Genomic DNA, 25,036 nt, shown 5'->3' with positions numbered 1-25,036 from the left:
AGGTCTAGGGCCATGTTGGTGTCATTTACAAAGCACAGACAAAGGCAGCTTCTAATGTCAGCCTTGTGTTATATACCTACCAACATCTGGAAGCCTAAGGTTAAGTTAAAGGATTTAAATGCTTATTCAGATATTCTGAATGGCTTCATCTAGAATGTTAAGGCAGAATTGACATTTATTATAATAATTTTTATAGTTCCATTATTTTATCTACTTACTTACAGTGACACTCTCCATGCCAGACATTAGTAATGACATGGCCTCACATATAATGGACTAATGGAAATGTAATTCAGATAAAGCAAATTAGTAGCAGCAAGGTTAGAGGATAAAATGTTCTCTTTTGCATTTAATGAATATTGCTGTTTTGCATCATGAGCTCTGTCATTCAAATTGAATGAGCATTTGGAAGCTGATTTTCTTTATGTATTCAAAAATCCTACTGAAAAAGTTTTGCCTGTAGAATGTCTGTGGATTGGGGATTACCATATATACTCGAGTATAAGCCGAGTTTTTCAGCATCCAAAATGTGCAAAAAAGTCTACCTCGGCTTATACTCGGGTCAGCGGTCAGTAGCTGAGATTGCAGTCACTTTTAATCATTCCTATACCAACAGTTCACTTGGGGAGAGACTGTAATATCACACAGGGCCCTCTGTTGGTTATATGAAAGAATAACAGTGACTGCAATATCACACAGCGCCATCTGTTGGTTATATGAAAGAATAACAGTGACTGCAATAGCACACAGCACCCTCTGTTGGTTATATGAAAGAATAACAGTGACTGCAATATCACACAGCGCCCTCTGTTGGTTATATCAAAGAATAACAGTGACTGCAATATCACACAGCGCCCTCTGTTGGTTATATGAAGGATTAACAGTGATGGCAATATCACACAGCACCCTCTGCACATGGTAGTGGGACAGTGGGACAATGCACATAGTAATCTGTTTGGCAATTCTCTGTCACCATCAACTTTGCAAAGAAGTCCGGTTGATCGCTTGGGCGGTCGCTTTGGCAGAATGTGCGATGCTGGGAGACAGGGCTGTAGTTGTGTCTAGGCTTATACTAGAGTCAATAAGTTTGTTGATCGCTGGGGGGGTCGCTTTGGCGGAATGTGTGCTGCTGGGAGACAGGGCTGTAGTTGTGTCTAGGCTTATACTAGAGTCAATAAGTTTTCCCAGTTTTCGTAGGTAAAATTAGGTACCTCGGCTTATATTCGGGTCGGCTTATACTCGAGTATATACGGTATCTGCTGTGTGAATGAGCATGTTATCCTTATCAACTCAAGATTACTCTAAGGCAGTGTGGTTGTCATACTTTTTTCTCTTGGAGATTGAACCTATTGTGAGAGTTTTCCACAGGTGCAGTCACCAGTAAAGACTATTGCTTGGAAAAGGCTCATTACCATATTTCAAGCAACAGCCTTGTATATGGCTGCCACTGAAATTAAGTGCAATGTTTAGTGTTTGGGCCTTTGTCTGCTGAGCTGAAAATTGCTTTGCTGACAATACAACATGCATTGCCCTGTGCACAAGGTGGAACTAATATATGGCCATGGGTAGAGATACCCAGCTTAACATATCCCTACAAAGGGCTGGATGTCTGTTCACACTGCCCATTTGCTGAACTGTGCGAGTAGTGGCTTCATTTGTAATATTCTTAACATGCCACCAAGTTTAGACCATGTCACTGGCATTAATTAAGCTACGAAATGTGCAGTGAGGACATGTTTTTTCATGATATATGATATGTAGTGTCTATTATATGATATAAATGCATACGCTGTTCCAAATTGTTCCAATGTCAGTGCCTATTCCTCGGAATGTTATGGGTTCATTTTTGTGTCTTTCTGGTACACAGCTCAAGATGACATTACTGCATCAGACTAATGCTGTTTAATAACATTTCTGTTTGTTTATAATCCATTATATAAAGCTGCTTTAAATGTAATTGTATGGGTGCAGGTCAGCTGCACAAAACAAGTTATTATTTTAGAAGTTTAATTGTAGTATTGTTTGCCTTATAATAGACTGCAGTTGTAAATTGCCCTAGTGTACAGAACATTTGAAGCCTGTCATGTGACCACCTATTGTGATACTTAGAATCCTAACATTCCGATCCAATTATCCATGGTAGATTCCCCGAAAAGCTGATTTCTTGTAACAAGTCATGTAGTAAAATACTGTATGTATGCAATACATACTTTTTAATTCTTAAGGAAGTTTGAAAAATCTTGTTTACATGAATTTCAAATTCAGTTAATTCAGTTAAATCCTATTATATTCTATGGGACTATACAGAACTTCGTTTGGCAAAATAAGAGAATAAGAAATTAATATTTTACTGCTTCTTAGTTATTTTTGTTAAAATCTTCGAAAAGCTATTGAAATAATGGAATTTTAGTACCACGTTACAACCAATGAAAGTTGTAATTAGAAACAGTTTGCATCAAACACAGTTATTTGTTAATGCTAAAATATTGTGATATTGTCTATTCAACAAATGTATATGAACTGGTTTCCTTATAAAAGATACAGTATAACACAATAAATTGTTTTCTAGGTCTCACAGCTGCTAAGTTACTTGTTGAGTCTGGACTAAATGTTGTTGTGTTGGAAGCTCGTGACAGGGTTGGTGGAAGGACCCACACAATAAGGGTATGTGTGCAGATTTTGTGGTACAAAAAACATATTGAAGCATATTTTTTAATTTAAATAATATACAGTATTACATTTAAATAGATAGAGGGCAAACATAGAAAAGTTGGTTTGGTTTTATCATGGCTGCTGGGTTGAGCTACAGCTTCTGAGCTCTGAGTTCCCTAAAGCTCTTAGCTCTGAGACCCTAAAGTTGAAGATGAGGTGGTTATTTTATGTTTTTACTATGTTTCCCCACATGGATTTAATGGGGTTGTACATCATCCTGATTCAAATGTATATGTATCCAAATCCTATTCTTTGTATTCTAATAAATAAAGTGAAAACTATGTATATTATTGTTTTTCCATCAGAAAAAAGAAGTTCAGTATGTGGATGTTGGTGGTGCATATGTTGGGCCAACACAGAATCGTATACTACGAGTAGCCAAGGAGCTGGGAATTAAGACATATAAAGTGAACATATCTCAGCGCTTCATCCACCATGTTAAGGTAACCAATTTGAGTACGAAGTAGGTTGCATCTATTTTGCCTGTGCTATAGACATGTCAAAGTTTTATAAAAATATGTTTAAATATGTGTAAATGTCAGTAAAAATCTTTTGGCAGCACTGTGTGGCAATGGTTAACACTGCCGTTTTGCTTTCTCCGTGTCTGAATGGGTTTTCTCAAATGAGGAGGATTATGCCAAGAGGTTTGTCCTGACCCAGACAAGTCACTTAAAGGAACAGTAACACCAAAAAATTATAGTGTTTTAAAAAAGTAATGAAAATATCATGTACTGTTGTAATGCACTAGTAAAACTGGCGTGTTTACTTCACAAACACTGCTATAATTCATATAAACAAGCTGCTGTGTAGCAATGGCGGAAATTGAAAAAAGGCTAAATAGCACAGTTTAAATAGTGGATAACAGATAACACCATTATGCTCTACCGAGATTATATGCTGCGTGACCTGAGCCTTTTCTTCTTTGAATGGCTGCTCCCATTGCAACACAGCAGTTTATTTAACAATATTAGTGTTTCTGAAGCAAATACAACAGTTTTACCAATGCAGGGCAACTTTGTATAATATTTTTATTACTTTAAAACACTTTAATTTTTTGATGTTACTGTTCCTTTAAGATGTGATTTGCCTATCCATGGGGTGCCCGTTATTTAACCAACATCAGCTTGGAGCAGCATTAGGGGCCACACGACAGCCCTGCCCTTATTTCCTGACATAGGGAATGCTGCAAGGACAGGCCATATTGTGCCCTTTGTCATTCCTTAACATGTGTGTATATAATAATATATGGCAACATCCTGGCTCAGTGCTGAGTACAATGCTGCCCTACAATTTCAGTTTCAGCCAGAGCAAAATATTTAGCATGCTCTGTGTGCATGTATGTGTTTCCTCCTAAACATCTACAAGAAGGTTAATTGGTTTCAGGTAAAATTGACCACTGTTTGCATGTATGTAGAAATGTATTGATAAAGCACTGTAAGGATACACAGAGCTGTACAGTCTTATATAAAAAGAAAATAGAATAAATATACTCCTTCCTGCTGTATCTCTTACCACTTAATCACAGTGTACAAGTGATTTTTTGATCACACCTATTTTTGTGGCCACATCCCCAATTACCATGTCCATTTTACAAAATGTTTCTGTTTATGAACGTTTGAACACATTTCTGTTGTTTTATGTGTCATTATAGCTAATGAAGGTGAATTGCCCTTTAAGCTGCAAATCACAGTTTCCCCAAGAGACCTCCTGATTTTAAACTGTTACAAAATTATCTAAGTATCTGGGCTCTCTGCCAAAAGCCAATTGAGTTAGGAACTTTGTATCTTTTTTTGGCTGTTCAGTAGCGATGTGCTGGTTGAGTAAGACTTGACCGCACCAGACCTGGACCTGGCCTCCTTCCACCTGCGCCCGCCCAAGCCCGACTTCTGGGTTTCTTTTATAGACCCACACCATCCTGCCCCGCCGATAATGTCACAAAAGGGGCGGGCGAGCAGGCACACTGCTATAAAGTCAGAAGCCGGCAGCGTAGAATGAGGAAAGGTGTATGGAAACCAAGACACACACAGGAACTATACTGTTACCCTTTTGAACCAAAAAGGGTTGGACAGCTTTCTCCACTGCTGCACTGAATGTGCTCAGCAAGAGTTTAGTCAGCACTCATACCTCCAAAAATCCTTTTAATTTGGTCTCACAGTTTCCACCACCAACTGATTTTCGAATTCTTTGTATCACAGGCAGCACCATCCATGAATGTATTTTCTTCAAATGACTTTATTGAGACATTGGCTCTTGACCCAGATAAAACACAATGTTTCAGACCTGCATAGCCAAAAAAGGCTTGAAAAAAGACCTATGCAGGTCTGAAACATTGTGTTTTATCTGGGTCAAGAGCCTATGTCTCAATAAAGGCATTTTAAGAAAATACATTCATGAATGGTGCTGTCTGTGTTACAAAGCACTGAATGTGCTTACATTCAGATCATCTGAATTTCTAAAAAGCCACATTGCTTTTGTTTATGGTTAATATCAACATATTGTATTCATTTGTGAATGCATTTAACATTCCAAACCCTTTCTCCCTCCTCCTATGTATGTATGTATGCAATTATCTCAGTACATATCAGCATCCTGTCTGTTGCTTTAAAAAAAAAAAAAAAAGTCAAATATTCTTTTACCTTGTGAAAAGCTAGTACATTCTTTGTTAATTTATGGAAAGAAAAACAAAGGGTGCAAATGGTAATATCCTTTGTTAAGTAAAGTTTATCAACACATTTTCTATGCTAAATATTTTGGCAAAAATACATATAGTTTATATTAACATCATTGTTGCAAACTATAACTTTGATAGATGATCGTGAAAGGGCATATATTTGCAGCTTAATCTCATCCACAGTTGAAGGGATTTATTGTCAGTAGAGGACATACAGAGATGTCTGACTATGTTTCATTGCTGAGCTTAAAAGAGGGTAGGAGTCTCAATAGTCATTGAGGTAGGGGTCTCAAACCTTTTTTTTCTACCTGTGAGCTATATTTAAATATTAAAGAGTTGAGGAGCAACACGAGCATGAAAAAAGTTCTTAGGGCTGCCCGGTAAGAGCTGTAAATGGTTATTTGGTAGCCCCTCTGTGTACTGACAGGCTAGAAGTGGGCCTGTTTGGCAGTACACGTGATCTCCAAAAGTTGCTTCCAAGGCAGAAATCCAAAAATATGCACCTGCTTTTAAGTCACTTGGAGCAACATTTTGACACAGTGTCAGCAAAATAAAGTCCAGACCTTTTCACACGGCTGTGGAGTGGTTTGTAATTATGGGCCTCAACAATAATTAACTGAGTTTTCTCAAGGGATATCTGACTGTAGTTAAAGTTTGTCTCTTTTTATAGCAGATTTGTGTTAGTCTGCACTAGTAAATCAATAAACAAGGTGATACTTTATAAATAGAAAAACCAAAAGTGTTTGCCCTTTGCTGACTGCTTCTTCAAGGGTCTTAAAGGAACAGTAACACCAAAATATAAAAGTGTCATTTAAAATAAGGTAGCTTACAATGTGATCTGTGTTGTAGTAGCCAGGGAAATGTGGATTGACATTAGTAGGTTTGTATCCAGGAGAATACAATATACAAAATTCGGGGGGTTGTGGAAGCACTCTAAAGGCTACAATAAAATATATTTAAGTATAATGGAAGTGCTACTTACAATGCACTTCCCAGGTCCCCTGTCTCATAAGTGATTCAGTATAAATGCAAGTGCATGTGTTTACAAAAACTCTCTTAAAAGCCGTATGGCGGGGGAGGATTTAGCATACAGACTGAAGCCAAGGTTCAGGTCACACTGATTACAAGGAATGCTACTATGCAGAGAAGTAAAATACTTTTTATACTGTGACCAGAGGTAAACAAGTTAGGGACCACCGCATGGGGTTTACCTTGACGTGGTATGGTGGCTTTTCAACTTTATGATCATAACTTTGTAACTAAAAACCCTGGGCTTTTAAACATATGTATTTGCAATTATACTGAATTACTTATTAGACAGGGGCCCAGGGAATGTGCCTTGAAAAATAGCACTTCCATTATACTTATATATATACTTTAACTTAGCCTTTGAGTGCTTCTACTTCCCTTTCCCCTTTTCCCTTAGTGAATATCATATTGTATCCAGGAATACAATAATCCAGGCATTGCATTAATGGGAGCAATTGTTAAAGATGGCCTATTAGACTTTGTACAATCAATAGTTTGATCACAAGTATTTAAATTCAGCAAAACTAAGTAAATTTAACTCGGCCTATCTATTACCTGGTTATCAGAGCCTTCTCATCATAGATTGCCTCCTGATAATCTACCTCATAGGAATTTAATGCACATGATTCATTTATAAATGGGGTGTTAAGTGTTTCAATTTGTAGTTGCACAGCAAACTCCATGTAATTTCTCAGCATGCTGGTCACTATCAGATGTGTGTGTGGGGGAAGCATGTAGCTCTGTGCTATGCTGGACAAAGGGAGAAAAAGATTAGTGATTAAAGACTTTCTTTATTGAGTTACTTTGTACATTTGCACTGTACCTGATTCCTGATTCTTCAAGGCCAGGTATACACAGCGTTCTCCAGACATGGAAGTTTTCATTCATAAAGACAATTTGTATTTAAAGAACACAAGTGGGTACTTTTACTTTTCCACAAATTAGCCTACATTTATGTGGGGCACACTTTAAAAAAAAAAGCTGCAAAAGGCATAAGGGATGTAACAGTGCAGAAACTATGCATACTACACTAATGCTTGAGGACACGTTCTGCCAGAATAACACAAGGTACAACCATAAGAAAAAGAAAACATGTTTTGGGCTTCTGTACCAGTTCCCTTTAGGGGTGGTACAGTCATTTGAGTATATAAAATACAGCATTGCTAGATGTATTCTTTAAAGGGTTTAATGCACCTTTAAATATAAGCATTTCAGGATTATGAGCATTCAGCCAATGTCTATTTTAAAAATGCATGCAAAATTATTTTGTAAGAACAGCCTCTGGGATTCCAACATATTTTATTGTTCTTTTATACCATGCAGTAGTCTTTAGGGCTCATGTTCATGTCCCCACATTTTTTTCAAATTGCACTTCTTCCTCTGTATAGTTGTGCTCAGACCTTCCTACCTTTCATTCCAAATTGCATCTATTGATACAGAGGAACCCTGGAGCTTCTGCCACCTCTGGACCAGACAGTAGCTTATTGATTTTCTCAGTGCCCTTTGTAAATCACCATAGTTTAGTTCCACTGAAAGAATAGGACCCACATGACTCTTGCATGGTGAATGGCCCCAGAGTTCTGGTGAAAATGGCACAATGTGAAAAACAAACATGGCTACTTTGCTCTAAACTGCACTTTGCTCACTGCATTTTCGAACGTAAATGTGACCTTTTGTGAGCATGGGACATATTAGGGTACTTGAAGTATGCAAATGCAGGGACAGAAATCAACACAACGGCACATGTACTTCATCAAAATCTGGTGCAGTTGCGTGGAATATTTTCAAAGCCTCTCTGCTGGTATTTCTGATGTTCGGTATCCAAGTGACATGTGCACCCTATACTTTTTATGCAACTGAACTGCGACAATTTATGCAGGGCACTAAGGAAACCCTGGAGCTACTGTCTTGTCTGGAGGTCGTGGTCAATATTCTTAGCAGTGCTGAATTTGGAATGGGAGCAAAGGAAGCAGAAAGGGCTTAGCAGCACCACGCCCAACTATACAGTAGCACAAGGAGCCAATTTTGATGCAAGTTCCTTTAATGAAAGTGGTGTTATGTTCAACTGCACTTGTGGACATACATGAGCCTTATTGTTTTTGGAGCATTTGCTGGGATGTACTTGTATGTGCAAGAGGTACATATGAAGTAGCTAACAAGCACATTTTTACCCTAGTTTGTGTGATTTTACTTGGTTTCATCTAATTTAAAACAATTGTTTTCAAAATTACAACCATTAGTACGTACAAGCTTACAGTTTGTCCTGTTGTGTTAGGTTTATGTGTAGGTGCCAAAGTGACATTGGCAAGTAGTGCCTGTAAGCAACATGCCTACCACAGTTTGCTTTGAGAATTTTATTGAAGAGTTTATTTTGATCACAGCATGCAAAAAAGATTAAAGAGGCCAAAGGACAGATATATTTCTACTGTGTTGAAGGCTCCCTTTACTATTTAAAGGTAAATGTTTATAAGTCTGAAGTCCTAAGCTACAAAAAATGCCCTGTGGGCAGTATATGTAAATGGATACTTATCTTACTGCAGTATATTTCAAGTTTCAACAAAGGTTAAAAAATTATATTGTATAGCTCTAACATGTGAGTACAGTATATAGGCTGCTGAGCTTAGCTCTGAGTATCTCAGCTAAATGAGATACATAATTAAAATTCAGCGATATACACATAGACCCTCTGGGGCTCATTTATCAACACTGGGCAAATTTGCCCATGGGCAGTTACCTATAGCAACCAATCAGTTATTAGCTTTTTAAAGCTAGCTGCAAGTAGAACAATGAATGCAGCAATCTGATTAGTTACCATGGTTTACTGCCCATGTGCAAATTTGCCCATTTGCCCTGTTTTGATAAATGACCCCCTCTGTGTTTAAAGTGTAAATCAAGGAGAATGCAGAAGTATTAGAACTAAGCCTTTTATGGTCCTGTGTGCATAATGATTTCTTGGAACATTATTCTCTTGGATGCAAGTCAAAATTCTGTTTTGAATCACTGTTGTCTTCTGTTGCTGAGTTTGATTAAATCTCTGTCATATGTTATTTAAATAATTCTCAGGAATACAGCATAATGTTATGATTTCACATAGCTGTTTCTGAAACGATCAGCCTGGCCCAATAGATCTTGTGAGTTATTTGCAATTGTAATTAGCATTTGAAATTCAAAAATTCTAATTCATTTAGTTAGGATCAAGTACAATATACTGTTTTATTATTACAGTGAAAAAAGGAAATCACTTTTTTAAAAATTTGGATAACATGGAGCCTTTCCCAAGTTTGGAGCTAGAGCTGGATAACAGATTTCTGGTAATTGAATGTGGCTCATGGGTTGGGGATCCCTGATATACATGAACCAACTACAATACTTGCTAATTGAAAAGACAGCTTTTAAAATGTGACATTAGATGATATCCTTCAAAAGATTAAATGGAGCAGGGTCTATCATCTGAACTAGGCTCTCCAAAGGGACACAATGCAAATGATGTTCTTTTTTTAATTGATGCTTGATTTTATATTCAAATAAGTAGAAGGAAGTAGAAAATGCTTTTGTTTATTCTCAGGCCAAATTCTGTCTTGTGTGCTCAGTGGCAGGCAGTCACCATCAATCAATGTCAATTTATTGTAAGAAATTTAAGTTGTATTTTAAACTATTTGTATATAAGAAATGTGTTGCCTAATTTACATATGCTCAATATTATTTTAGGGAAAGACCAATGCATTTCATGGATCGTTTCCACCTGATTGGAATCCCTTTGTTCTTCTTGATTATAATCATTTATGGCGAACTATTGATGAATGGGGAAAAGAGGTAAAATTACTTTTATAAATGTACTTTATAAAAAGTTTGTACAACAGTTTGTAATCTTTGAGTGCATGAACCTTAGATCATTGTTTTGAACTCTAGTGGGCCAATTCGAATTCATAATTTTTCTAATTTTTTTGCAGCAAAAAATGTGACTTCAAATTTAAAGTAGCATCCTTCTGTTATAACATCAGAAGAATACAATTATGTAGTAACATGATTTAGGCTTGTTCAGCAGTTAGATATTGTTTGACATAAACAATGGTGGCACCATTCTTAAGGCACATTTTAATTAATTTCAAAATGAGGATAAAATGTGTTACTGTCTTGTGGAATGTACAATGTAGCTAGTGGGGAATAACTTTTTTTTACACGGTCTTTATTACTTGAACAACTACAGCACCCTGTCATGAAGAGTGAAAGTGAAATCTCATGCTTCATTTTGTTTTCACAGTATATACAGTATGGGTGCATATATATTTGTTTCAGACATAACATTGGATCTTATTTCAGATTCCTGAAGATGCTCCATGGAAGGCTCCTCATGCTGCAGAGTGGGACAAAATGACAATGAAGGAATTTATAGACAAAGTGTGCTGGACAAAGTAAGACTTTTATACTATATCTAGCAAATGTCTGTTTCCAGTCAGTAGGGCTAGTGATCAGATATAAAATTGCTTACTTACAGATTTTTTCAATATATAAATTTCATAGCAGTTTGTGGAAAAGTGGCCTTTTGGAAAGAGACATAAAATTCCCCTGGAGGGGCATGTGGGCCATAAGTCCCCAGCTGAGCAAAACTGGGGTTATAATCAAGTTCAACCCTTCTGCTTAAGTGAAACCTAACGGCTAGATGATTTAGAGGAAGCAAATAAACCCACCTGATTCCTGAATCGTTTCCAATTTGCCTCAGAAGAGGAAAAGTACTTTATGACACATAAGGGTGAGGCCACACTGGGCGTTTTGGGGAGATTTGGTTGCCTGGCGACTAATTGCCTTGTTTTTACTCCGACCAATTCATTTTCCGAAGTCGCCCAAAGCTGCCTCACGAGGAAACTTCGGGCAACTTCAGAAAACGAATCGCCGAGTGTGATTAGTGCCGGCGTTTTCTCATTTTAGGGAAGGCGTTTGGGGAGATTGGTCGCCGCAAGGACAAGGTGATTAGTCACCAGTCGACCAAATCTCCCCAAAACGCCCAGTGTGGCCTTACTCTAAGAGTCCCAGGATCAACTTTTCACTAATTGCAGTAACTTTGACATTTCTCACTTTTTCCAAAGGTCAGTACAACAGCCATATAGAGAGATTTCTATACCTTCACAGCTTTCTGTATAAAAATCCTTTTTTGCAGTTGGAAGCTCCTTTCTTCTAATCTGATTGGATGGCCTTGTGTTAACTGGAAGGACCTACTGTTGAATAAAGCATCCAAGATTTTATTATATAGCCCCCTTGTACAGTGGCGTAACTACAGCTAACCGGGCCCCCCTGCAAAAAAATCTTCAGGGGCCCCGGCTTAGCTGCACGCACGCATTAACCTGCATGCGCATACACGCATCCGCTGACCTCCTTCAGCGCTCGCCCATCTCCTGTCCCTTCGGAAAGCCTCCGATCCGCCCCGCCGCTCTGCCGTTAAATTACTTGTGGCGGTCGCCGCATACAGTGTGCAAGGAATTTCAGTTCAGCAGACCCCTTGGTCCGGGCCCCTCTGTCCCAGCCGCGGGGTCTGCTGTATTATAGTTACGCCACTACCCTTGTATATTCATTTAAAATAATTATATCTCCCCTTAAGCAATGCTACTCCAGCATAAACGACCCCCATCTTATCTATATGACTGGCACTTTCCATTCCCTTTAAAAGTTGCTTTTCTTTGAACTTTCCCTATTTAATTAATATCCTTTTAAAAACTGAAGACCAAAACTGCTCAGCATAGATGGGGCCTTACTTACTAGTTTGTAAATAGGGAAGACTGAGCTTTTTGTGCACCATTTTTTTAGTCAGTAAAAGCTGGAAACAGATATGCCACAGGGGAAGGATACTTGGGTATACTGGATAAACTTTTTATGGCGTATGTAAGAAAGTGCCTACAGCTATAAATAACTGATCTAGCCGTAACATAATACACACACGTGCAAATATACAGTATATAATAATTATTATCCTGGATATACAATAATCCAGTATAAGAATATCAGGCATTCATTTCTGTTCTGTATTTAAAAAAGTACCTCTGCTCCCAAGAAATTTCTTATTACTATTTCAGGGTGCATACTCTCTTTTTACACAATTACCATTTTACATCCCCCCTTGTCTTCAAAGAATATTGTTGGTTGATGCTCTTTATAGGTGTAGATTGCTACACTTGTTCTGATCAGCATCTGAGAACTCCCAGTGTCCACCCACTCTCTACAAAGGCATAGTACTGGCTAGCCAATTGGCCAGTTAATAGCTTGTTTGCATAATCATATGCAGTGTCGGACTGGCCCACCGGAATACCAGGAAAACTCCAGGTGGGCCTAGGTGTCAGGGGGCCCTAGTGCTGCTAAAGATTTGGCCTATTTCATGGCCATTTCCTATTTCTTTGAGAACAAAGAGACTAAATAGATGGAATATTAGATTATAGTATGTACAGAAAAGAGACTAGGAGAATAGAGGTTGAGTGAGGAGAAGAATAATAATAGTGCTGAGAGTGGGTCCCTTATCTATGGTTCTTTGGTGGGCCCCTGGTGTAAGGTTTTTAGGTGGGCCCCTGGTGTTCCAGTCCGACACTGATCATATGTATTGAATATAAAAATAGTTTTATTTCTACCTGGCCTGATCTCACTAATGGGTTGCCAGTCATGCTTAGCTATCAGTTTTAGTAGTCTTTATGCACCAAAAAGAACTTAAAAATACTTGGATTGTGGCAATTCATTTTAAATTGAGTGTGACCTTTGACCAAAGCAGTGGCCTTAAACATTTCATGTAGTTGGTCTGTTAATATGATAATATGTATGTGCTTGATTTTAACAGGAAAGCTAAGAGGTTTGCTCAACTTTTTGTGAATGTGAATGTCACTTCGGAAACCCAACAGGTGTCTTTACTGTGGTTCCTGTGGTGTATAAAGCTTTGTGGTGGTACATCAAGAATGTTTTCTGTAACTAATGGCGGTCAGGTACTGTAAAAAAGTATTGTAACTTGTGGAATTACAAATGGTTCATATCTTTCTCCTATTAATATTTGTAAATGTACATGTTAAAATAGAAAAATATTTGTTTATGAGCAGACAACTTAATTTAATACTACACACGTTTTTGAAGACTTTCTTACCTACTGCAGCAAACAAAAAACTATGCCTCAGATCTTATCCATAGATGCAGAAAGTTTAATAATTACAGACCTGCAGAACTTGTGGAAACTGACTTGTGATTCATACTAAATTTGGAGAAAAAGAATGGTGTTATTTAAAGGTGTGGTTCACCTTTAAATTAATTTTTAGTATGATGTAAAAAAAAAAGAAGGCAAATAAGAACAAAAATACAAAAACAGACAAAATAAAAGGCAAATAACAACAAAAAAAAACAAAACAAACATAATATATATATATATATATATATATATATATATATATATATAAAATAAACAAAGAAGACAAATTGCATTTACTAGTCACCTGTTTAAAAGCAAACGTCTTATTGGTAGCAATGGGTTACTTCACTTTTAAGTTTATTAAGTGGGGTTGTTCATCTTTAAATACATTTTTACTATGATGTACAGAAGAATATTCTGAGAGCATCTGCAGTTGGTGTTAATTTTTTGAATTATTGAGATATTTAGCTTTTATTCAGCAGCTCTCCAGTTTGCAATTTCAGTAATCTAGTTGCTAGTGTTCAAATTACTCAAAATACAAAATGCATTGATTTGATACTGGAATATGAACAGGAGAGGGCCTGAATAGATGAGTAATAAAAAAGTAGAACTGGTCAGTGACCCATTTGAAAGCTGGAAAGAGTCAGAAAAATAATATTTCCGCTGTAAATTTTTGCCTTTGTTTCAAAGAAAAATTCAGATGTCGAAATTTTGCTGCAAATCCATGCCTGGTGAATTATGTTATCATTAGTGGGAAATAAAAATATGTATTTTACTATATAAATACTCCCTATGGCAAATAAACCCTATTTCTGCAGTGCAGTGGGGTTTCAGCATTATGCTACATATATTTCATGCTCTGTTGGTTCTGTACCATTGAAATAATGTAACAGTAGTCAGATCTCCCAACACTTCAGTTCCCAGTCAGTTTCTTGACTGCCTGGAACATTAGGTTGGCCATTTTTAATACTGGAACACTTTATACTGCTCAAAGTGTTCCCTTGCATTTTTATTGCATTGAAGTTTGAATGTCTAGAGAGTGGGAACACACCATATATTGCACCCCTGCCCTAAGTGTTTGGTGATCCACACATTCATACAAACGCCCTCCAAGTTTTAAGATTAATGCAATGTTGTAATGTCTTAAGATGGGCATATACAGTAGTACAGAGGCTGTACGCTGTAGGGTCACACTCAGAGGGCACACTAAAGCCCCATGCGCTATATAAAAATTTTAAAATTGAAGTTACATCTCCTTTAAACAAGCCAGAGGACATCTGCTGAAAATGGGTGAGAATTGCTTAGGGGCATATTTATCAAGGGTCGAATTTTCAAATTAAAAAAACTTTGAATTCAAAAAGACCAACCGAAATGAAGTCAAAGTTTTTTTTTCCGAATAGGTCTGCTTTTGATCGAATAGCCCATTAGATCAAATTCGATTTGAAGTTTTTCCCAAAAAACCTTTGATTTTTCAAAGTCCACCAATTGACACCAAGTAGGTTCTAGGAGGTCCCCCATAGGCTAAAACAGCAATTCGGCAGGTTTTAGATGGTGAATGGTCGAAGTCAAATTTTTAAAGAGACAGTACATGATAAATGTCTATATTCGAATTTTCAAATTTTTTTTCAAATCCGAATCGAATTTGGACTATTCCCTAGTCTAAGTACACAAAAAATGGCTTGAAATTAGAATTATTTTCATTCGAAAATTCTCCTCGACCTTTGATAAATCTGCCCCTTAGTGTGTGATTCAAGTAGAATATGTTATTTTTTTAGCAATGCATAAAAGGATTGTCCACCTTTATATTAACTTGTAGTATTATGTGAAGAGTGATATTCTGAGAGAATTTGCATTTGGTTTTCATTTTTATCTGTGGTTTTTGAGTTATTTTGTTTTTTATTCAGCAGTTTTCCAATTTGCAATTTCAGCAATCTGGTTGCTAGGGTCCAAATCACCCTAGCAACCATGCACTGATTTGAATAAGAGACTGGAATATGAATAGGAGAGGATCTAATTAGAAAGATGAGTAATAAAAAGCAGCAATAACAATACATTTTTAGCCTTACAGAGCATTTGCTTTAGATGGGGTCAGTGACCCCCATTGCAAAGCTGGAAAGAGTCAGAAGAAAAAGGAAACTAATTTGTAAAACATAAATAGTGAAGTCTAGTGGAAAAGTTGCCATTATGTTACATACTAAAAATTAACTTAAAGGTGAACCACCCCTTTAAGCTTTCTCTTGATAAATGATCTACAGTATATTCTCTTTGGTATTTGTATTTGCAGTGAAAATATGTGTAATATAAAGGGTTTCTGAATACCCGTATTACTGTGTGTTTTTTTCCACTTCAGGAGAGGAAATTTGTTGGTGGTGCTGGCCAGATAAGTGAGAAATTAATGGAACATTTACAAGGTCGGGTAAAGTTACAGAGCCCTGTGGTCAGACTTGATCAGTCGGGTGATACTGTTATAGTAGAAACCCTAACACATGATTTATATCAGGTAACCGAATAAGCTTTTTCATTCTCATGATAAATACATAGTACAGGTACATGGTACAATGTGAGCCATAATACATATTTATGAGAATTCCCCCAAAAGCTCCATATACAGTATACGCTATCCAATATCATCCAGAAACCTGCAGAAATTCTTCTTTATGTTACCCAGGATGTTATTCCTCTGCATTTTTTCCTGTTGTCTATCTGGCATGAACTGAAACCTTGTTTGCTTCTATAACTGTCAATAATACTATGAATGTGGTTTATAGTTTTATTCTGTTCCCCAACTACCCCTGATGTTTATACTGTATATCAAACTGCCAGGAAGTTTTGTGCCTGGATATTTTCTGATATGAAATGAACATGTCTCTGCTGCTTTCTCTGTAGTTATCCCTACCATCTTCTAAGTGGAGATGGATTTTGCATTCAATAAAAGAAAAAATAAAATGGCTCATTAATTGTACCATGTATTATCAATTATTACATTCTCTGCAAGTGTATATACTTTAAATTCATTTTTGTTTTGATGATTCAGATTCAGAATTACCATTCTACTGCAAACTGATCTTTATGTGCTAGAAATTTACTTTTGGTCTATTTGATAGGCTGACATCTGCACAATTCATTTGACTAACATTTTAACTTTTAACATCTTTTAATTTTAAACATCACTTGGTCAATGCATTTTCTTACAGGCTGAACTTCTTTGACAGTGAATTTGTGTATTAGGCAGAGATCTCAGAAACCAACCGATAAACCTGAAGATTGGTAGGTTCTGTGCTAAGTACATGAAAATCTGTCCAGTCTTCTCATATAATAACTACTAAAGATGCAGAATTGCTCTAGACTCCTGCCTAAGTTATAGGAAGTCATTATTTGAACAAATATTGTAAAAATCTATCATACAAATCTATCATACACATTTATTTGTCAAATGGATTATAAATCATTCATTTTAATTTTTTGTGCATTTATTTTATACTCGATAGTCTATCACAACTGTATTTAGGCGTGGTTTCCTACACATGCTGATGTCCAGAATTAATGAAATGATTAAAGGAACAGTAACACCAAAGAATTAAAATGTCCTAAAGTAATAAAAATATAATGTATAGTGATTGGCAAATAAATTCGGCAGGCATGGATTTGCGGCGAATCTCTGTGTTTCACCACTCGCAAATTTATTTGTGAAACTGCATCGAAAATTTTCCCGTGAAAATTCCGCCACAACAACAAAAAATTGTCGCCCATTGACTTTAATGCATTTGGACAAAATAGTTGTGCGTATAAAAATTGTTGCTTCCGTCAAAAATTGTTGCTCATATTTATTTTACACCCATTGACTTCAATGCGTTTTGCGAATTTTTGTCGTTTTGCGAATTCTTTTGCCGTTTATCAAATTTTCCACTGTTTCGCAAATTATTCCGTTGAGCAAAACTGGACAGATTCGCCCATCACTCATAATGTACTGTTGTGCTGCACTGGTAAAAGTGGTGTGTTTGCTTCAGAAACAAAACTTTTGTTTATATAAACAAACTGCTGTGTAGCAAAGGAGCAGCCATTCAAAGCTAAAAAAAAAGGAGAAAAGGCAAACAATACACACAGCATATACAGCACTATAATATAAAAGGAAGAATTGTTTCATACTTACCATAATTATTCTTTCCTGGCCACTCTCCATATCAGCATTATGCCAGGGGAGTCCCCTCCCATCCCTCCCCCTCTAAAATGTTAAAGGTACCCCGAGACTCACCTAGTTTGTCTAATACCAAGTTCACCTACAAGGGTGGGAAATGTTGATATGGAGAGTGGCCAGGAAAGAAGAATTACGCTAAGTATGAAACAATTCTTCCTTTTCCTGGCCACTCCATATCAGCATTACGCCTGGATTTACCAAGCCATTAACAACCTCAGGGTGGGAAAAAGAACTCGCCAAACACCCTATATGATGCAAAAAAAATCATTTATTTAAGACACAAATGCAAGGCGAGTCCCTGCTGCAAAGGCATGATTACTGGAGCTCGAGACCAGGAAGCCACCTCGCAAATCTGTGACATTGAAACCTCCGCCAATGCTGCCCAGGATGCAGCAACCACCCTAGATGAATGAGCCCTTAAACCCTCTGGAGCTAGCTTGCCTTGAGACTGGTAGGCTCTTGATATACATCTATCAAATGATGGCTGAAGATGAAGCGGCTTGACCTTTATGACAACCTGCTGGAACTACAAACAAATAATATGACCTGGACTACAGGAAAGAGCTTGTAGCTCCCTCGCTCTTGAAGCAGAAGCCATAGCCACCAGGAAAATGGTTTTGAGAGTCAGAAGCCATATTGAAATAGTCTCTAATGGCTCAAAAGGATCTGAAGCCAACGCTTTTAACACTAGAGGAGGACTCCAAATTGCTGAAGCCCTCTTTACTGGATGACGTAACTTTAGAGCGGTGACAAAAAAATCTTTTTATCATGGATCTTCGGCCCAGGCTCTCCCGGATAATGCAGAAAGGGCTGACACGTGGGCCTTCAGTGTCCTATATTGAAATTCCTTCTCCAGACCCTTCTGCAGGAAGTCCAAGACCTGAGATAGCGAAATGTCCTCTGACTCCTCCTGTTGTCCTCTTTCCACCAGGAATATCTCCCAGAGGAGGCACCATCTTGCCATTTCTAATGTTCTATAAGCTGCTTTTTGCTCCACACATGCGCAGAACTGGTTTGCTTTCAGCTGAGCCTGTAGCAGATATGTTGTGTGCATGTCCATACATGTCCATGTCCATCCTTGGATATTTGGTTGTTTAAAGGAAGAGTAGAGGAACAGTAATGAAAATATAATGTACTATTCGCTACACTGGTAAAACTAGCTTGTTTGCTTCAGAAACTCTACTATAGTTTATATAAACAAGCTGCTGTGCAGCCATGGGGGGCAGCCATTCGAAGAGTGGAAAAAGGAGAAAAGACACAGGATAAACATCAGATAACAGATAGCTTCTCCAATATACAATGGGATTCTTCAGAACATATCTGTTATCTACTGTGTATCCTGTGCTTGGATGGCTACCCCCATGGCTAGATAGCAGCTTTTTTATATAAACTATGGTTGTGTTTCTGAAGCAAGCACATCAGTTTTACCAGTATAGGACAACAATACATTATATTGTCATTCCTTTCAAACACTTTTGTTTTTTGGTGTTACTGTTCCTCTAAGAAGTCATTCAAGCCATTCTTAAAGGCATTGGAGAGAGAGAAGGTGGAAATAAAATTGCTTAATCCAGACAATTGTAAATGAAAAGGTTTAACAATTTACATGAAAATTACTTCAAAATGTCAGATATTATTCTTATTTTACATCAGGTGTGTCACCAATATTCTATTGTTAGCAGAACAAACGATTATTTATTACAAATTCTGAACTACAACTAGTAAAGCACATGCTTGAGTTTTTCTTAGCATTATATCTACATTTATGACACATGACACACTTTGAAACAATTTCATGTTCTTTATTTCAGGCCAAGTATCTTATCAGTGCTATACCACCAGGCCTTACTACAAAGATTCATTTTAATCCAAAGCTCCCACCAACAAGGAACCAGTTAATTCAACGCCTTCCAATGGGTTCTGTGATAAAATGCATGATGTACTACAAAGAAGCATTTTGGAGGAAAATGGGTCAGTAACTAAACAAACCATGTGTGATGAACTGTTCTCTTCTTAAAGGCAAAGTAAGACCAGAATATGAAAAATATAAAGAGCATAAGCGCTTGCTTTATACTTCCTCTTTTATAGTGTATAATTCATATCTTCTGTTGTCTAAAATACACACCCACATTTGAATAGGGACATTTTACTTAATTTCCCCCACAATTCACTATGCACCTATACATGAGCAAATTGATATGGAATGATTGTGGCTTTATTTACTCCTGTATTAGGGATTTCTTGGGTATGACAAACATGGTTGTTGTTCATATACAGATGGTAGGTTTTAATTAATTATCACAAGTACAGGTATGGGGCCTATTATCCAGAATACTCGGGACCAGGGTTTTCCGGATAATGGATCTTTCTGTAATTTGAAACTTCATACCTTAAGTCTACTAGAAAATCATGTAAACATTAAATAAACCCAATAGGCTGGTTTCGCTTCCGATAAGGATTAATTAAATCTTACTTTGGATCAAGTACAAGCTACTGTTTTATTATTACAGAGAAGAAGGAAATACTTTTGAACATATTTGATTATTTGGATAAAATGGAGTTAATGGGAGACAGCCTTTCAGTAATTCAGCATTGTGGATAATAGGTTAACGGATAATGGATCCCATACCTGCACATACTGTATAATAGCATTGCAGGTGAAACAGTACTGCACAAAAACATATTAGGGTTGTGTTGTTGTATTGTAATTTGTGTGAGAAAACAACAGCATAAAACATCACGACTGCATATGGTTCCTGAGTTTCTGCAAAAAATGCATATAGTGAGAAAATGCTAGTGCTGTGTATATGAAAGCTCACCAACACTGTGTTTGTGCATGACACAGATTTGTTTAAACATTCTAGCAATGTTACTTGAATTGCAAGTTTGAATAATATAATGTAACGCATTTCAGATATTGTTCATTTAATAAAATCATACATAATGACCTATTCCTTTCTAATAAGATTATTGCGGAGCTATGTATATTGACAGTGAAAACGCACCAGTTGAGATCACATTAGATGACACCAAACCAGATGGTACATTTCCAGCTATTATGGGGTAAGACAAATTATTTTTATCAGCAGTGCTCAGTACACAATTCAGTATAAAGGTGGATGTAAAAATTACGTTCATTCATACGACCCTTGGTTCGATTTCAATACAAACGTGTTAGAGCTCAATCGTCACGTATACAGGTAGAAACAATACTATCTGTATCTGATGATTCAGCACTAACAGTGGCCAATGTTCAGGTGCCTTCAAAGGCCCTAATCAAAAATTTCCAGCCAACCTGATCGACAAGCCCAATATCCAAGTCTTCTGCAGATATCAGTCGGCTCGTCTCCCTCCATACATGCGGTGAATATTGTATGAAAAAAAGTTTTGTATGATATTCAGTGCATGTATGGCTTAATTTCATACAATATTCAGTGCATGTATGGTGGGAGACAAGCCTATTATTATCTGTGTGTCTATTTCCTTCTTAATATAATTTTAGATGTATGCATTTTTAATTCTGGAATTTTTTAACAAAATACATATTTTTTTTATCTTATAGTTTTATTCTGGCCTGAAAAGCAACGGCACTAGCACATCTCAGCAAGGAAGAGAGGTATGACTATAAATGATCAAATGACACTATTAATCTAATGTTTTCAGCAATAATGATACCTGTTCATATAAAACACGCCATGTATTAACCCCATATATTATTTAAGCTACCATTTTGGTGCTACATGTAAGGCCTTGAAGTGACACATGCCCTACATCTTATTCAAAAAGATACAAACAGTTACCTGTAAGGAGATAGAATTTGTGAAAGAATAGTCTCACTAATCTGGCACATTTCAATGTAATAGAAAGATGGAAACCTCTCAGGGAATTTCTTTCTAGTCTGTGGTCCTTACAATAGGTGGGTGTTGGCTTTAAATACTCACCTTAGTGGAGTCCAATACTGCTCTTGCTAAGCTGTGCTGTCTAAATCAATACTTATATGAATGTGCTAAGACAGAATTTGCTATCCACTGCCATTACCGCATTCACAGGGTCACTGTTTTTCAAACTAAAGGTCCAAACTTGATACTGAAGCCTCATGCTCCAGATTCCCAGCATATCCACCCGAATGAAAGAGACAAGTGTTCTCTCCTCAGAGGAGCACATCCACTCCTAGTACTAGTAGGAGACCAAATAGAAAGAAAAACATGTTCTCTCCTATTAAATACAGACAGGAAATGGTCACTAGATTCCTGGGCCACTTGGTGAAACCTCCCTTCAATAGGGTATACAGTAGGTGACAGAATCTTGAGCAGCAGGTGAATTTCCCTTTGTATCCCAAGTGTGACACCTACAAACAATTTGATGTGTGCTATCAAACAGCAGACAGCTAATTCATACATTATTACATTTTACTTTTGTTCTCTAATGCTGGATAGTTGAGAACTAAAGACTACAGTTCTATTAGTGGGGTCATAACACACATACAATTGTGTACAGAATTAGCAATGCAATACTTGCATAAAAAGCACACATATACTATAATTACTTATTGCATAATATATCAAAGCCATAGAATGTCTTCCTGGGTGAGTCCTCCTGTCTATGTGAAAAATTCACTCAAACACCCCCTTTCTCACAAGGACCAAACATTCAGTAGCTTCAATTTCCCTCTTTCACCTGTTTTGTTAAAGAAATAACAAAAAAACATAATTTGTTTAAAATTAAAACAATAGGCAAAAATATGTTCAACATAAGCATTATTCATTGATTGAACCCATGGGGGTCTACTGCTGCTTTAATGTTAAAACAAATAAATAACAGTATGGGACCTGTTATCCAAAAAGCGTGGGACCTGGGGTTTTCCAGAATAATGGATCTTTCCACAATTTGGACCTTCGTACCTTAAAAGTCTATTGAGAAATCAATTAAACATTAACAGTAGGCTTGTTTTGCCTTTAAGAAGGATTAATTATATCTTAGTTGGGATCAAGTACAAGGTACTATTTTATTATTACAGATTTAAAATTTTCAATTATTTGAATAAAATATATTTCTGGAATTTGTAGTGTTCTGGATCACAGGTTTCCACATAACAGATCCCATATCTGTACTTTATATGCGGTTGTATAAGTTACATATCCTGGGTTCCTAACTATTCATCATTACAAGTTTGCATATCTGAGTGCATTGAGGACTGCTGTATTTCAGGATTCTTTATGGAGATACAACTCTGTTTTGGTTAAATCAAAATAGCATTGTAAATTATCTAATTTATTGTTTAGCTTCCTCACTACAAACTTCTTACATTTCTGATCAGATTAAACCCTATATCTATTTGTTATTGAAGGCTCCCTAAAATGACATCGTTTTTTACTGCAACATCAATATTTAATTTGCATCTTATTTTGGATGTCTCATAATATATAACTAACGGCAGCATAATGTTAATCAAAATCATCTTATATGAGTTTGTTTGTTGTTCCATTTTTCTTTTTAAAATGGTTACACATGCAAATAACACTAGTTCTTCTCTCTGTTATACTGACAATGTTAGCTAACTTAGCTTAGTAACTAACTAAGCAAGTCCACAACTAAGGTTAAGGCTATAAATGATATACTCTATAAAACTGTATACCTCTTTCTGCAGCTTAATGATTTCTGTTATTTAGAAAGAACACATTTAAATGGAACATATAAGCCTCATTTCAAAGTACAGAACAGTAGCACAAACTGCCATATATTCTTTGCCAATTCTGAATTGCAAAGACCTACACTTTGTATTTATAAGGGATGGACTATGACCAGTATGTGGATATCCACTTGGCAGTCCACTTGCACATCATTTAAATGGTCACTGTTATCCTAATAATTTTAAGTAGTTTCTAGTTAAGTCTATGGTCTGCAGTTGACCTGATCATTAAGTGCAATGACACACAGCGCTTCTGTGTTTCTGTTCATATTTTCTGTGTCATTGCTATAACTTCTGCCATGAATGGCATTAAACCACTGTGTAAAAACGAAGCCTATTTTATTTTACACAGCTTATCTGTTATGTGCTATGTAAGTGTTGTTTACGAAGGAAGAATTCACTGGCACACGAAGGCTCTTTCAAGCAGGTACAAGCCCTTGCTAAGTTTATTTTGCAGAGGTGCAACGTTTCGGGGTGAACCCCTTTATCAAGCATGATAAAGGGGTTCACCCCGAAACGTTGCACCTCTGCAAAATAAACTTAGCAAGGGCTTGTACCTGCTTGAAAGAACCTTCGTGTGCCAGTGAATTCTTCCTTCGTATGTACCATTGAGGTTGCCGAGGCCTCCTTCACAGTGCACCGGGTCATTTTATCGTGGAGAGCCAGGGTGTGCAAGTGTGGTAATCCTGTACTGAATGTAAGTGTTGTTTGCCATGTTGTGCCTCATCTCTTTAAAATTTCAGAAACAATGTACTACTTAAAGTTCCTAGCAACTATTCAATTGGTCTTCAGTATTTATTTTTTATAGTTTTTTAATTATCAAAACTTATTTTAGTCCGATTTTATCTCAACATTTTCTGTTACAAACTCCAATCAAATCCGCTCTGGTTTTTTACACTTATGTAAAAAAAAAGTTTTTTATAACATTTTCCCAAAAATTTGCTTTGAAGGAAAAAAATTTGATTTTCAAGATTTTTTCAGATTTTACACTGGAAAACTGTGATTTGCCCGAAAACTCTAAAAACTTCGGGGCATTGCATTAAACCCAGTTCACATAAAAAATCATTAGGACTTCTCCCACTGACTTATATGCAACCTCCACAGGTCTGAGATGCCACATTTTTTGATTCAGGCTTTATCATCCTCGGGGGTTTAATAAATTCCGAAAATTTTGTGATTTTCTAAAAGTCTGATTTTATTAAAAAAAAATTATATTCGGATTTAGTTAATAACCCCCTAAAAGGTGAACAACCCCTTTAATATATAGCACTTCTGCATGGCATTAATAATATGAATATATCACTGGGTAGCCAAATCATCCCACACATAAAATGGGCAGAGAAAATGTATGTAGCTACCAAAAAAGACATGTTAAGCAACAGGGGCAATTTTAGCAGTGTGGATCTGCAGTTTATCACAAGGCTGCTATACCAGTTGACTAGTACAATAAGATTTTTGCATACCAATCATTGCCATCCTAATATTTTTTCAAAGTTTACAGTATGTGCCCTAAATACAATAATTAACCCCCTCTATTTACCCTTTTTGTTTCCTTGCACAATTGCAGTGAAGCACTAGATAAAGACTATACCG

General features: G+C 36.7%; 1 protein-coding gene across 1 annotated transcript in view; it reads left to right on the top strand.

Annotated features, from left to right (window-relative positions):
* Positions 1-25,036, top strand: part of LOC108709416 (amine oxidase [flavin-containing]-like) — a 49,021-nt gene that overhangs the window by 6,644 nt on the left and 17,341 nt on the right. The window contains 9 exon segments of the mRNA XM_041583745.1: positions 2,570-2,664; positions 3,018-3,155; positions 10,121-10,225; positions 10,733-10,824; positions 13,227-13,368; positions 15,913-16,062; positions 19,566-19,725; positions 20,721-20,817; positions 21,317-21,370. Coding sequence (XP_041439679.1) covers positions 2,570-2,664; positions 3,018-3,155; positions 10,121-10,225; positions 10,733-10,824; positions 13,227-13,368; positions 15,913-16,062; positions 19,566-19,725; positions 20,721-20,817; positions 21,317-21,370 — 1,033 coding nt within the window.

Source organism: Xenopus laevis, chromosome 2S (assembly GCF_017654675.1).
Source record: "Xenopus laevis strain J_2021 chromosome 2S, Xenopus_laevis_v10.1, whole genome shotgun sequence".
Taxonomy (NCBI): domain Eukaryota; kingdom Metazoa; phylum Chordata; class Amphibia; order Anura; family Pipidae; genus Xenopus; species Xenopus laevis.
This window is presented reverse-complemented; position numbering and strand designations above follow the sequence as displayed.